Genomic DNA, 16,297 nt, shown 5'->3' on the forward strand with positions numbered 1-16,297 from the left:
TGACTCTGTTTTTATTCCGAAAAAGATCGGGTTCCGCTCATTAATTTATGGTCAGTACTGTTATAAACGAAAACTCTAAGAGATGTAAGAAAATAAATATAATGCAGAATTGAAGAAAGTGTCTTAGAATTGGCTTAGTAAAGCTTACAATAGAAAAAAGTACAAGTATAACTATCCAATATATGTGGGAGATACATCACAAATAAAGCTACGGCGTCGAAAAGGTTTTGGTCGCTAACCTTCATCACTTTCACACCGTTAATGGAAAATATTTTTAAAGTTTATAAATTTGAAGTTTGCAAGTTAAGGCCTAAGCTTACTTTTACCACAATTAATTATGTCTATCGTTTAAACTCAGGCATTGCTGACCTCTTTATTTTTAAAAATGTTTCATATTACAGGCCGCATCAATAATTAGGTTTACTGGCACTGAAAAACCAACCAGAATGCAGCGGCCCAAACCGAGTTGGACAGTTTTTATGAAAACCATGAGACGTAAAATCCTCTGCGAAACCACTATTCCCACTATTTTATTTATTTTGGACTGCACTTACGTTATGAAACCATGACATTTTGTAGGGTTTGGGATTAGATTGTATAACACATTCAAAATAGACGTCATCGCCCTCTTTTATATCGTCTGGATTTAGTGAGGATCCCATTTTGAGATGAGCCGTTGGTTGATCTGTAAGTACAAATATAATAAAATATTTACGGATGATTGGGATAAATATAATAAGTCTTATAAAATTATAGCTTTATCCAGCTTATTGATATATAATAAACAGTTTAAACTCAGAAAAATTTGATGTTTCGCAGTGTATTCTAAAGGAAAATCTACAGAAACGGCACTAATCTCAGCAGAGATTGAAAAATCTCTTGAGATTAAAGAATATACCCAAGTAGTTTATAAGATCCAGTGTGGGGTCATACTGAGCATGCTTAAAGACTTGGACATCTCAGAAAATTTGTTCAACAGATGCCCAAGAGCAAATCAATAATTTGAACACTGGGAGCTTCAACGATGTGCAGCTTTGTCCAACTCAAGGAAGCATTAACATTGAATAAATTGTTGTTAGATCTAGAAAATAATGTTGTTGCCTGTGCTGGTGGTTTGGTGGTCAGAGAAAATTCCCGAGAACCGTCGCTAACCCTATGCAAATAAAATTAAATGCCATAAGCCGTTGGGCTGTATCAAGCGATTTAAACTTGACGGTAGCAAGACGGAGCTGGTATTGTTCACTAAGAAATTCGTAAATCCTAAGGTAAAAAAAAACAGCTACAGCACTGTATATCTACAAAGGATTGTGGGGTTCAAATTGAGATTAACGCCTCGTGTAGCTCATTGGCATAGTAGTGGTCACACCAATTTTGACAAACGATATTGGCATGGTGACCAATAATGGAAAATAATTACGCGGTATGACGTATGAAAAGCATACAAAGAGGAGCCAGTATATCAATGAAGTTCTTAGGACACCATTAAGTCAGGCAAAAAAACATTATTTTACACTTGTTGCCAACAGATTTCTTCTATAAGCAAATTGCAGTGAAGTCGGCTCTTAGACTGAGGAAACCCTCGCAATTACCCACCTGTAATAAGGAACATTCTATGATACTTAGTATGTTGCCTTTTCTACCCACTACCACGGACTTTCGAAATCTCATAGAGTTTAAACTAAATTTGATTCCCAGTATTGCCTTCCCTTCCAGCAGAGTGAGAAAAGGGTGAAGTAGACATGGGCGCAAGGATTAAAATCTATATGGACGGGTTCAAACTAGATAATCTAGTGGATCTAGGTGTCTTTTCCGCAAAATTAGGTACCAAAACTACCTTCCGTTTACCAGACCACTGCAGTGTCTTCCAAGCGGAGATCACAGCAATAAATGGAGGATTTTTTATTGTGACATGTAATGTACTAACAATAAGAAAAATATTTATATAAATATTTGTACATACGGATAGCCAAGCGGTGGAGGCACTGAAATCTCCAGAGTCGCCAAAGATCTCTTAATGGATCTAATATCACAATTCACGATAAACCTGCACTGGGTTCCAGGGCATAGTGATATTCCTTATAACTATCAACCACCATTCCGCAAGTAGTTTAAAAAAGAGGGAATTTACATGCCTCTGGCCACTTACAGAATTAATCCCTGGCTCAACAAATAGGCAACGTGGCATGAATGGAACAGGGGCCGCGCATGCTGACTATTGAATTTCAAGAGGATTGGTATAAGAACTCTATTATAGGTGCAAACAAGTCGCTGTCAAAGATCGGCATGTCAGCAGAGTAGGAGTACCATATAATGAGGTAGAAAAGAGTAGACAGTAAAAAATTTTCTATTCGAATGAAAGGCGCTGTATAGAAAATTTTTGGCCACTATCGGTCGAGAGTCTCTGAACGACGTTTAGGAAATTGCAGAAATAAAGCCTCGTGTACTGATGAACTCCAACAAAAGCGCAGGGTGGTTCAGAGAAGAGGCAATAGAGTACGGAAATATTAGTCCCGGTGGTATCACAATGGGCCTCCTAAAGGCATAGATGCGTTGTCAGACAGCCACTCTACCTACCTACCTACCTGGCTTTATTCACAATTTCAATAAACTTTAATTCCATTCACAAACTGGCTCTATATCATGAAATGTACATTCGCTCCAAATGATGATCACAGTGGACTTGACACCCCTCTTCTTCGGTTTATTAAGAGAGTTTCGAATATATATAAAATTAGTTAGCAATTAGTGAAGCTTATTTATATCTTCAGAGTTGGCAATGCGCCACCGAATAGCTCAGAGATATATTAGTATATGCCATCCTTGGCATACTATTCTTTTTATTTTCTTTATTGTATTAATGAGTGGATAATAGCTGTTCCTGGATTTAGTTTTATTCCCATTTGCGCATACCCTATTCAATACATCAGCAAATTAAAGAACTGGCCGTCTTCTCAAGCCGCATGTGACATATTTTAAAGCATAAAAATTCGTTGTGGGGGTAAAAAAAGCGCTGAAAATAACAAAATCAAAGCGAAATTACCGTTGACGAGCAAACAAAGCAACCGCAACGCCGCTGTTGGCAATTACGCCTACTGCCCAATGTGCGTGTGTATGTATGTGTAAGTGTTCATATACATACATATACATATAATCTGCATACAAAATTAGGTATCTCTCAACAGAGGTGATATTAAAGTGAATGGTCGACGGTCGACAGTAAAAATATTTATGTGTGCAAAAAGGCATCCTCACAAAATGAACTGGCCAGTTAGATGGAATGGGCTAAAATATAAAGAACCGTTAAGCCGGCCCATTTACAGAGTTTTTGTGGCGGTAGGAGCATCGCTCGATGAAAGCATCGATGTCTGTCACCGTTAAACATTTCACATCGGCAATATTGTTGTGGTTGCCTTTGTGTTCTCCTACAAAAACTACGAGTAAATATTTTATAACAACAACAACATGTGTATATATATGCAATATGTTTTGAACAATATTCCTACAACAGAGCCACTCGCCGTGAAATGTCCTTTTCAGAATTCGCTCCCACTGCCTCGCTCAGCGCAACATGCCCACCACCGAGCAATGCAAATGGGTAATTTATTTTTATTACAAACTTGGCCAATTTCATTTCTAATCACAACCCATGCCAGACCACGAACGCAAATAACAATTCGGGGGCGAACATGTTCGGCTGAAGCCAAAGCTTTTGTGCCAAGCACACTTTACATGAATGGAATTTGTTCCGATTAAAACCTATTTTGAAATTCCATAAAGCTTTTCGAGTATATTTGAGTTTGTAAATTCATATTTTGGGGGAAAATCGCATTTCTCTTCATCCCTCTCTCGCTCTTACCACGGTGAGTAACCATGAGTATGTGCCCATATACGACACAATTGTGTGGCCGTCATTCATGCAGTTATAATACCCTCTTTAGCTGGTTTTACTGGGGTATAACAAAGTTCGAGGGAAAGTAACAAAAGCACAGCAAGCAGCACAAAGCTTCGAGCATTTACACAGCTTCGCAATTGAATTAAATTGAATGTAAGTGTCAAAGGGCATTCCCAACAACGGGCATTCAGTTTTTAGTGTTTGTATTTTTGTGGTTTTTGTATATTTACGGTTATTTGTGTGTGTTTTCGGGCTTATTTATGGGCATGAGTTGCTATTTGAATTAGCTCTATTTCTAAACGCTGCAAAACGAGCAACACAACGTAACTTTCCAAACATTCCACTGACCATCCCTGGTCCGGCACCCCACTGCCAATGCCGTCAGCGATGCAGGCACATACAATATTTCGCAGTGTTTGCATATGTAAGCATGGGAGCGTTTAATAATGCGCTTTGGTGGTTATTGATCACTCTTGGCGGCCAAGCACAGCCACTTATTGTCGTAATTTCCCCATAATTACCCACCACACTTTGCTAAAATTATTCAATTTACATATACACATTTATATTTAAATACTGCGCATTCTGTTCACCAGCAAACTGGCGCACAAAGAGCGTGAAATAATTGCATTTCATTACTTACAGTGCACGACCATCCGCCACTTGTCCTCGATGGAGCTGTTTTCGATGAATTGATTTTCGGCACGACACGTCAAATACTTGCCATCGTCCTCGCGAGTGGGCGTGAATGTCAATATGCTTAGAGATTGATTGTCGGGTTCATTAAACTGTTGTGGTCGAGTTAAGCAGGTTGCCGCAGCATTGCCAGGAACGGTAGAGGATATGGGATTAAAATGAAAAAAATTATTAATTTACGACAAAAGTTTTGAAGCTTCAAAATATTAGTTTTTTGGTACTTAAAGCATGTTATTCAAGATTTTAGTATATAATATTACTACAATAATATCTATAATTGAATATTTAATGAGTTTGGCAATTGCTCGGAGTTTTTCTCTTAATTATTTAAAAATTGAGAAAAATAGCGACTTTTAAAATATGATATTTTGGGTATTTTGTTCAACTAGAATTTCGTAATAATGCGAAATCTCGACGTATATATTGTTAAGTACTAGAAAGTGATTAAAGAGTACAATATGGTACATCAATTCCTAATCTAATTTTCGGTACAAATACTATCTTCATATACAATATGTTCTAATAAAAATCTATATCTAAAACAGATCGCGACACATTTGTATAAAATAGCTCAAAAATCAATAAACTCTTAAGAGCTCAGTCGAAATGAAACAACTGTATGACTTAATTGGGCTTTTAAAAAATACTCTATGTGAAGTTAATTGAAAGTAGACAATGCGTATGAGTAACTTTACTTTAGAAAGCACACTCCCAGAAGTGAAATAAATAAAAATTTTCATTTGTTCTATTAAATGATGCCGCGATGCCAGCACTATTATGCAGCGTATATACAGGGAAGGATATTACTTCAGTGAAATATACTAATATTTGGTAGTCGAAAAAGTCTTTTCATATTTTTAATCAAACTTCAACTCATGTTTGAGCAGCTGTAACTTTTTTCAACTTCACTGAATTTAATTTTTTTTGTTAAATGAATCTTAAAATCTCACATTCCCACTCTATTGAAAAAATACGAAAAGACTTTTTCGACTATCCAATATACAATATTTATTGTTAATTATAAAAGTTTTAATATTTTTCCTCACACTGCTGCGATGGCTAAGCTTGGAACATATTGATTTGGAAGTAAGTTATCCACGTTATACTTACATTTTTCGTGAATTTTTTCAGCTGTTTGTTGTTGCGCCACCATGTAATGACCGCAGCTGGCTTTGAACCGGAAGACTTGCACTCAATGTCGTATGTGCGATCAGCAGACACGAAACGATCCTTAGTCATTATGTGCACAGCCACAGGTTTCACTGCAATTTAATAAAGATTTGCAAATAACAACCGCTTACTACCTTTATTATATGCATAAACTGAAATTATTTATTAACTCATTCTAAAATTAAAAAAAAATCCAAAAACTCTTAGAAAATTAAAGCGTTGGTGTATCTCTGTATCATATCATGACCATTCTCTTAGCGTGAGGGATTACAGATTACCAGATTTGCTTAAATATGTTAGTGAAATTTAGTTTAGAGTCATAAATTTAGCAAAAATTTTAAAATAAATTTTATTTTTTCCGTTGAAAAGTGTGTTTGTATGTATACTGATAAGTGTGTCCCCGCACATTCGGATTCATAGCGGATGAAATTCATTCTGCAATAGTGATACTTACAATTGACATCCAGTATGACCACTTTGTTGTTCGGCGGCGTCAAATTCGTATTGCTCGCCACACAAACTAATCTCGCATTCAAATGTTGTCGTCCAATATTTGGATATGACAAGTGGTTAACAGTCTTGCCGTCCGGGCGATGCTCGAAAGATTCATCAATCACCGTATTATCTAAATACCATGTTACATTTGGACGTGGACGTCCTGTTGCAAGTGTTGACCAAGCCCACACACACACACACACACACCGGCATCAGTGATGCAGAAGGGCGTCCACAATAGTTTGTTTTTGTGTTTGTATTTGTGATTTTGTTTTCGGTTTTCGGTTTTTGTTTTTTATTATTAGTGGCCATGACAGCGACGATGGCAACAACCGAAGTGATGGCAGCAGCAAAGGCAACATCAGTAACAATGGCAACATCAGTGGCAGTAATGTTCCAGTTACGCCAAGTAAAAGCAACTCGAGTAAAGAGTAAAAAATAAGAATAATAGAGAAGAGTTGAAGGAATACAAAAGCGCGCGGAAAAAATAAAAAGTTTGTGAAAAAATAACAAAAAATAAAGGAAAATAACGAAAAATGTGGTAAGTTCGCTCCGAAAAAATTGTGTAAAAATAAATGAATGTGGAAAACAAAGGAACGAGAAAAATCGGTATTGAGAAATATTTTTGCCAGTTCATCATTGTCAGTTAAGTTGCACAGTTGAGTGCGGCGGCCATTAGTTAGTTACATGTTTATTATTGTTGTCATTGTAGTTGTTGGTGTAGTTTATATTCGTTGATGGTCCATTGCAGTTATTCGTTTTATTACGGATTTTTTTGTTTTTTATTTTCGGTTTTCGTTTTCGTAGCCAAGAGTTTTTTCGTTCACATAAAACAGCACGAAATGGATTTTTGCCATGAAGATGACATAAATTGTAACAGAGAGTATGTTGTTGTCCCAAACGGTCCCACACGGTCCCATATGCAGCGGCATTGGTAGTGTTGGGCGTTGTGTATTGGTCCAGTGACGTTGGTTGTGGTGGTTGAGATGACAGCATTATCAAATGTGACAGCATCAATCGTTGTTGTTTTTGTACCGGAAATGATAGAAAGCAGAGATGGTTCAAATTAGTATTTCGATCACCCCATGAGAGATTCTTCAGAATTTACTAGCACAGCTGAAATCTCTGTGCTGATAAATAACTAAATATAAAATAACCATTTATTAAAACAAAAATCAAATTTAATAACATTTTCGAAGAAAATTTATTTGTTTTTTTAGTGTTTAAAATCAGTTGAATATTTGAATCCCATTTGATACGATATTTAGGGGTAATTTTTAGCGAAACTCCGTAATAATTTTATAGTTGAAGTAAGTAAGGAACATAATTTAAAGCATACAAAAAGTATGTTTACGTTTCTTGGAATTATTTACGTAAATTATTGAAATCATATTTTGATAATCAGTTTAATTAAGATTATCATTAACAAATTTTTGAGTAAATAATGAAGTTTTCTTACCGCCTGTCACTTCACAAGCCAGCACTATATCCGTTCCTTCGTTAAACGACTCCACATTGCTGGCCTTATCATGTCTGTTAGGGCCATAAATGACTGGACGATCCGGTGGCACTAAAAAAAGGAAAATAGTGAGTTAATTATGGTAAATTAAAAAAAAAAAAAAAAATTATAAAAAGACTGGTCTGCTGCTTCCACTATGGCTTCCACTACAATTTATAATTAACACTTGTTTTCCCTATTATGCGCTCACATGCAATAAATAGCGCAACAGCAATTCTCTAACGCTGCACCAAATGACTTTATAGGAAGTGCCTTCCGAAATTCTAAAGTGATTATATTACTGCTCTTTGGATATTGGAATGAATGGGGCACATTCTCTATATGTACAATTTCACCGATAATGTGTAGCAAAGTTCTGTAGAAGCCTTCAAATTATTGTGAGCGAGCTTTTATAGTTTCAAGCCATACCTCTCCTTAATGAAGACGAAGTACTAAACAATGCTTTCTCTTCCAGTTACTACAAATGCATTGCGGTATGCGTAAACAAAAATTTTCAATGTCCGTCGCACTGTTGCTAATACAATTGCCTTCCAGAGGATATATGATGCTGTAGATTTGTGCAAAGGCAACTAACTATTTTTTGAATGTGTTTTGGAAAATTGCTCAGTTTCATAAATAACTGTTTGCGTTGCACATATCAGCAATGCCGAAAATACCTCTAAACATTTATTATGGCATCAAAAGTCGAGTCGGTTCATTTATTTGCTGTTAGTTACAGACATTTGCATTGTGGCTTATCTCTTGCATCGCAACTGAAATTTATACGTACGTATGTACTTACAACAAACATGAATGTAACGACATATCGTCACCTGAAATGCAAATTAACGTAACAACATTTTCAGAAATTTACAGTGGCATGAATGAAACACGGAATGAAATGGAACATGAGTGAAACGAAATATTAATATTGGTTAAAACTGGTTTATATATGACCGCAGAACCAGAAAATGTTGAACATATTTAATATTATGTATATAATTTGAAGTAGTGAAGCGTAATCAATAAGACACTCAATTTCGAATTTTTTGATGATACGTTATTTTGCATTTCAGGTGACGATATACACATTTGCAACACTTTAAACTTTTAAAATATTTTCGAAAATGCGAAATTGTTCTGGCAGTTAGTGGAGACATATGTTCTACTTAGAGTGCATTTTGACACTCAGCCTTTAGTTAGGTATCTTTGGGTAACGAAGTATGTATTCGGGCATCTTAACAGAACTTGTAATTCTCAGATATAAAATGTTTGGTTATGTATATAACAGTTATATATTATTGAAGAAATAAAACGTTAAGTGATATTGAGTATCATTTACCAAACCACTTATAATAGATCGGAATCTATTATTTTCGTTTACTGATGAGAATAAAGTACATAGTAAATGGTAAATCATAGACAAAACTAAGGTTGGAATACAAATATCCAGCAATCGAATCCACTAACCCTGAGTTAATACATATGTGCATACGTTCATAATAAAAATGTGTTTCATATATATCATGACTTACAAGAACCCGGAAATTGTAGTTAAAATTTCCCTGAAAATTATATGAAAAAAATGTCTTTTCTTAATCTTAATCACTATGCCAAATAGGAGCACAATCTGTCAACCAGTTTGTTTACAGCAGCTGCTTAAGCCGGTACACCTCAGTAGTGCTTTGCGATTTTTAAAATGGATAAAAATATTGAGCAAAGCATTTGTTTCAAATTTTGTATTTCTCACCAAATTTCTTATGCGGAAGCATTGCGAATTTTGGAAATGGCTTTAGTTTTATCAAAAGCATATACCCTCAAAGACGCTCGAGAGATCGTTGAAGACCTGCCTCGTTCCCGACAACCTTCTACCACCTCTTCAACTGATGAAAATATTAAAAAAGTGAAGGTTATGGTGCTTGAAAATCGTCAGGCAAGTGTCAGAGGGATGGAAATAAAGCTCAACAACTCTCGCAAGTCCGTTCGAATAATTTTGCTGTATATTTTGGGTTCTTGCTCGACTCGCCCCGATAAAGACAGAATTTTTTTCAAAAAGAGTATGGTAAACAGGTTTCTTTGGACATACTTGATCGTGAGAATTTCTTTTCTAAATTCATGGAGAGCGTTATATCGACAGATGACACATAAGTTTATGTGTTTGATATGAAAAAAGGTCTACAATCATCGGAAAGGAGAATAAATCGAGCTGAAACCAAAAATAGCACGCCAAAGTCGCTCAAAAATCATCTTGATGCTCATTGTTTTTTTCGATATTCGAGGTTTGTTGCATAATTTGTTTCGGAAGGACCGAGGGTCAAAACGGAGTTCTATATGGTCGCATTGAGGCGTTTGTGTAAGAACATCCATCGAAAGTGGCCAAAATTGTGGAAGAACAATTTATGGATTTTCCACCATGATAATGCCCCATCGCATCAAGCCACAATTTTGACCGAATTTAAAGCCAAAAACACAATGAATACCATCGATCAACCATCGTATTCATCAGATTTGGTTCGGTCTAATTTTTTTCTTGTTTCCCAAAACTGAAATTGCCGCTTTGTGGAACTCGTTTTCAATCGACCGTCAAAAAGTGCTTATGGAAAGTCTTTCGAGGACTGAAAAACTGTGTACATAAGTATATGACGTCTGATGGGGATGACTTTGAAGGCAAGAAAATAAGTATTGATATTGTATATTGTGCGTTTTATTTACAATTCCCGAGTACTTTCTTGTCACAATATATGTAGAGAGTGTTTCCTTTATTTTCTCCTGAATTGTGGCAATGAGAGGTTCAGGAAGTGTAATGATTCTCTGAGGGATACCTGCTGTAGTTTTGCTATTGGCACGTCTCCTAAGGTATGGTCGAAGATGAGTTACGAAGCTTAGAATTGAAATAACATAATACTTGTGCGAAGGATGACTTAGCGTCTACTCATCTTTCTGATGATACCAGCTTACTGAAACAATCTCAAACAATGTGTTTCATCAGTTGGATGTTTCATGATTTTTCTTCAAAACATGTTACGAAACTCGAACAATAATTTTCTTTCAACTGTGTCCTCAAATCACAAATTTTGTTACATAAATACACACTTGCATATATATGATATTGCAAGGCGAAACAAGACTAGAACAAAGTGGAAAACTCCATCGCACCTTTACCTTTTTGCGTTGTAAGAATTGCGAAGACTTAGTCAACAAAGTCTGTGCATTTGCTGCGCACAAATGGAGATCCCTGCAAGTGTTTTGTGCGTCTTTACTATATTTATTTGTTAGTACTTATATACGCTATGCAACGGTACGTGTTCAATGTCGTGTAGAGCAGCAAATAACAGCAAATAATACGTGACAAATTATGCTTACGGATTGGTGATTACCGTTGCGCAGTGGCAAACTGACAAACGTGCACCATGAACAGGTACAACAACAAAAGCCAACACAATAAATATATGTGTACGAGCAATTAGTAGGGAAAAAACGTAAGCAACATGTATCAACACCCGTGCAACATGAGTTGTTGCATCACTGGCCCGTGCATTCAAGCATGTCTACATATATATATGTATGTATGTATATGTGTGTGTGTATGTGTACCCAGGCACCTTAAGACTAAAGTGCAACCAGTTTAGCCGCATTAAAAACCACAACAGATTGCCATTTACGGCTACCCCCGTTCCCCAGCGGTTGGCTTTTGGCTCGTGACGTACGCTATGCGGCGACCAGGCAAACAACAAATATACGAAACGAAAAATATATACACACAAATGTTTGCTGTATTTGAAATATTTATAGTTCGGAAAATCATTCCACTGGCGCTACGGGAACACTCCGCCGAGTTTTGTACTACACGAGTAATTTCAAGCGACGCCAAAACACGCCATCTCAAGCGCACACATACACATACACCAGCGTATAAATGGCGTAGTAGCAAACCGTAGTTAGCGCATTGAACTGGTCAAAAATACAATGTAAACAAAATAACTAAATTGCTGTCACGCAGCATTTTCTGCACATTGAACTTTGCATGTTGTGGCACATTTTTACTTAAGCACTAAATTAATAGCGGCAACATGCAACTGTAAGCCCCGAAAGCTCACGATTACCAGTGCTGAGCACTGAAGGATTACGTGGCAAAGCCGGAGTACTCTACTTATAAATACATATTGGCTGATTGCTTAGTCTTTTTCGAGATTGCTAGATTGCTATAAATGTACACTACACAACAAAAATGTGGAGCCAAACTTAAAATTTTGAAAGAAATATAAACAGATTCATGTGTTATACCTAATCACATCAAAACAAATAAGGTTTTCGTCTAACCGAAAGGTATGAATGACGGTTTCTGATGTAGTTAGCGCTTCCACTTTGCTTATTTTTTTGGAAAATAACTTCTTAAACAAGTAAGGAAGGGCAACGTTCGAATATAACCGAACAATTTATACGATTACATTTTGTTAGAATTAAAGCCTCTCTAGTGACACAAGGAGCTTGGGTCTTGCTTCAACTGGGTCAAGCTGGCAGAAAGCGAGGACTTCTGGAACGGGAATAAAGATCTTCTAAGGGACTACAAGAACTTGGTTCGCAAGACAAAGCGAGAATCCTGGAGAAACTTTTGTAGTGGATTTGAAAAGACTCAGGATGTGGCGTGACTTAGAAAACTATTATCCAAAAGCCCCACCACGCCCGGTCTAATTCGAAAGAGTAGCGCAGAGTGGACAGACAACTGCCAGGATTCCTTGGAAGATCTAGTCAGTGTGCACTTCCCAGGCTATAAGGACGCGATCATTCTAATCATACAAACCTTCCGGTGCGGACGGAATTATTCCGGCAATGCTGCAGTGTCTTTGCACTTTGTCTATCGAGTTACTAGGGTGCAAAACCGCCTGTGCAAAACGGTAGATCGAAAGTACACAGCATTCCTATTAGCACTCGATAGAAGAGACTGTAGGAGCATGTTAGGAATACTAACTGTCTGGTGGCGACACACGCCCGCAAGATGGGGCTGACAAGCTGACAGATCGAGAAAACTGCAGGAAATGCTTAGAGCAGGGCACCAGGTAAACGATGGAGCATCTTTGTACACCAGTCCCGTATTGACAAGACTACGCTGTAAACATTTGGGGTCCCCACAGTATGATGCACTGGAGGAGATATCGGCAGTAAGGCCGCAGAGTCTGCTAAAATTCATGCCAAGCGTGGCTTAGTGGCCTACAGATTAACCTAACCTAATTTGCCTAATTTCATGAGGTACGCTTGTTGATTATATAGAGTCAAAGGCAAGTTTTTACGCGATTTTATCTTTCTAAGCATAAATATGTTCCGTTATTATAAAATCACGTTCTTCCAATTTTATTAAGCTAACGCTATAAAGCCCCTCGGATATGATATGAGGTAAATTTTATTCCGTTAAATCAATTACTCTTGGTTTGTGTACTGGAAAGTAAAATAATCAAATGGAATGTTTATTTATACCAGGTGTCTTAACTTTTACTAAAATTCTCCAATCCAGGAACCATTTTTAGCAAATATTATCTTTATTTGTAAAATTTTGATTATTACATGCAACATCTGTATATACTTGTATATTCTTTTTCATATATTCCGTGAGATAAAAACTTTCAATGAGCAAATTTCCATGTATAAGTTTCATCATACTCTGTTCCATAAACATCATTTCGCAAAAGCTTTCAACCTAAAATTGAGATATAAAACTTAAAAACGAGGTCAGTTCTGCCCGTTGGCGATTTTTTATGAAAACGTGAGCTGATGATTTGGGCGGACAATAAGCCGCGAGTGTCTTTTGCACGGAGATATGTGTGTATAACCGCACTAAATGTGCTTAAAGCACACTGGGCCGCATAAATCTCTTAAAAACAACAAACAAGAGGGTGGGGCACTCACAGACAACTTTATTGCCATTCGTGCCACAGCAGTGCTGTCACAAATACGGTCGAGGCGGTGGCCACTACCAACTGCAATGAAGAGACAATTGCCAGACAGCCCGCCTATTGCATTGCCTTAATGCTTTATGCCATCACAGCGTCATAATTGCTGTGATTGTTGTTATTGTTACACTCTCCCTTCGTACTGTACATAAGTACGTAGGAAAAATTACATGTTGCATAAACGAACACATGCACTTGCACCGCGCCTAATGACAATAAAATGATTGTTGCACACACAGACGAACGGCAGGACAATGTGTGTGCGGAAGTAGAAATGGAAGTATGCCTGAAATGCCAGACCCTTTGTGTACATTGGAAGAATCAAACGAGTTTTTTTTTGTTTTTTGCTGTGGTTGACTACGGTGTACATGTTGGCGTGGGTGTGTGCTTGGGCGGGGAGATGGGCGAAAGCATGTTTGGGAATAGTCGTCCAAATCGATTTGCAGATATTCTGTCCATTTGATCGTCGTTAATTCGCCATTTGCGTTCAATATCCATTTGTAGGCAAAGCCCAGAGCTAATCATCACGCACACATTTGCCAGACAAATTTTCGTTGGGGCTCATATATTAATATCCACTGCATTCATTTACATAATCCTCTATTGAATACTTACCAATGACGGTGAGATTGATTTTCAGATTTCGTGTCGGCGAATTGCGAAAATCCACACGACACCGGTACACGCCTTCGTCCTCGATGCGTACGTTATCGATTTTCAGCTGTGCCGGGTGCGACGTGCTGCTGAAGTAGGCGCGTGGCCCGAATGCCAATTCGGAAGACCACAGCCGCGCCTGTCCAAATTGACGGCCGCGCACGTCGAAGCTGTTTCAAATATTGAAAATAGTTTGAGATTTAGGCGAACACAGTTACTACTTGTGAAGCATATTTGATATTCCGCAAATTATGCTGATGTTGCTTATAGAACTTACTTATAGATTGGCTCGCCGTCACCCTCCCGAAACCACAGCACCATGTAAACTGCATCGTCCCGCTCCATTGGAGAAATATCACAAGGCAGCATCGCTTGTCGACCCAGCACGCCTTGCACCGGCGTCAAGGGCACTGAAAAGAAGAGCAGAAATGGAAATATTTAGTTGTGGAATGGCTGAAAGCGGGATGAAGATTTTTGATGGCATATTCTAAAATTTCGAGATATAGAGCTTGGTTTCTTTTTAGACAAGGAGTCATAAATTCCCCCTAATTGATTTTTTAATCAACTTCGAAACATTTTATTAATGTCTTTTAATAAATGATACCTTTCTGAACATTAATGATATGTATGGATGTTTTAAACTTATGCTAGAGCACCAGCACAGAGTTGAATTTTTAACAAATTTCTTTCATAAAATTTTGATGTAGGTGGGTCATAAACACGACCTCTATTCTCAATCAATAAAAAATCCTCGCAACACACGCCTAGTTGGACTTTAACGTTGCATGACTAACTCGAATTGTAAAATGCGAACAACCGACCGCAAGCAAAAACTGGAAATTGCAAGTTTCGGTAAGATTTTGAGCTGCGAGAATGTAGCAAAGCTGTTCGCCTTGGTTGCCGCAACAACAGACGTTGCAGATATTCCCTCGATAATACATCACAAGTCCATAAAACACAAAATTTGACATGCAACATCTTGAACGCCTCGGAGCGGCAGATAGGCAAACTTGGCAACTAATGAGTAATGTGGCGAAGAGATGCATAGGTTCGGGGAAGACTGCGTGCAAGAAGGCAGCAGCCGAACATCGCTCTTTAAGTTTTTTTTTCCTATTTTTCACCCTCTTCTTCATTTATATTACAAAACCTGACTGCTGCTTTTTGGCTGACAGCCATCAGCTCGGCGCGCTTGTTGGACACAGCCACTCAAAGCAGTGGAGGCATGCAATTATCAGTGTGAGGCAGAAGTTGCAAGCATGCAAAATTCAGTGAGAAGATGCCAGGCCGTTACCACTGGCTTTGGGTTGTTCCAGCTGTTGGTCAGTTCACACTCGCTCGCTTGCTCGCTCACAAGACAGCTCATCCCCATGCATAGTATGTACATATGTGTGTATGAGTGTATGTGTGTTGGTGTGTAGCTACGATTTCATTTCGACGCTGGCCAACAGTGGCATTTAAGTGGAAGAAGATGAGTAAATTAAGATAAATTACTACTTTTGCACTGACAGCCATGGCGTTTCTTCGCGGTTCCTGCCCCTTGCTCCATTAGTCGCACCACTACACGCGTGCGTGCCAGCCAGCCACATCACAAGCTATAACAATGAGATTAGTTGGTGAAAAATGTTCCAAATTGATTGGCGCTTACGACCGAGGCTACCGCGCACAAACACCTCTGCTTGCAGTCCACCATTCATAAACAGCGCTACATGTGTGAATCTAACTAACGGTGGTTTCGTAACTTATTGCACCGCCCAACGCGCTGCAGAAGTGATTAAGTTGAAAACAATGAAGTGAATTATGTTGACGTTCGTGGAATTGCAGTTGATCAAATTAGCTCGTTTCGGTTTGGCGTTGAGGAAACTGATAGTTTATCTTCGCAGAAGAAACTGCGAAAGTTGCCAATAATTTGGCTGATTTTATTTTGATGTTCAGCAATTTTTCAGCGGA

The 16,297-nt window shown here is 37.9% G+C and overlaps 1 protein-coding gene across 3 annotated transcripts in view; it reads right to left on the reverse strand.

Moving 5' to 3' along the window:
- LOC105233943 (uncharacterized) overlaps window positions 1-16,297 on the reverse strand; it is a 119,257-nt gene that overhangs the window by 22,389 nt on the left and 80,571 nt on the right. For all 3 annotated transcript variants that reach the window (XM_011216121.4, XM_049446992.1, XM_019993051.3), the window contains exons 3-9: window positions 14,628-14,760; window positions 14,312-14,520; window positions 7,713-7,823; window positions 6,213-6,416; window positions 5,699-5,850; window positions 4,536-4,680; window positions 555-685 (exon numbers count right to left, since the gene is read on the reverse strand). In XM_011216121.4, coding sequence (XP_011214423.3) covers window positions 555-685; window positions 4,536-4,680; window positions 5,699-5,850; window positions 6,213-6,416; window positions 7,713-7,823; window positions 14,312-14,520; window positions 14,628-14,760 — 1,085 coding nt within the window. The remainder of the gene's footprint in view (window positions 1-554; window positions 686-4,535; window positions 4,681-5,698; window positions 5,851-6,212; window positions 6,417-7,712; window positions 7,824-14,311; window positions 14,521-14,627; window positions 14,761-16,297) is intronic.

This window comes from Bactrocera dorsalis, chromosome 2 (assembly GCF_023373825.1).
Source record: "Bactrocera dorsalis isolate Fly_Bdor chromosome 2, ASM2337382v1, whole genome shotgun sequence".
Classification (NCBI taxonomy): Eukaryota; Metazoa; Arthropoda; class Insecta; order Diptera; family Tephritidae; genus Bactrocera; species Bactrocera dorsalis.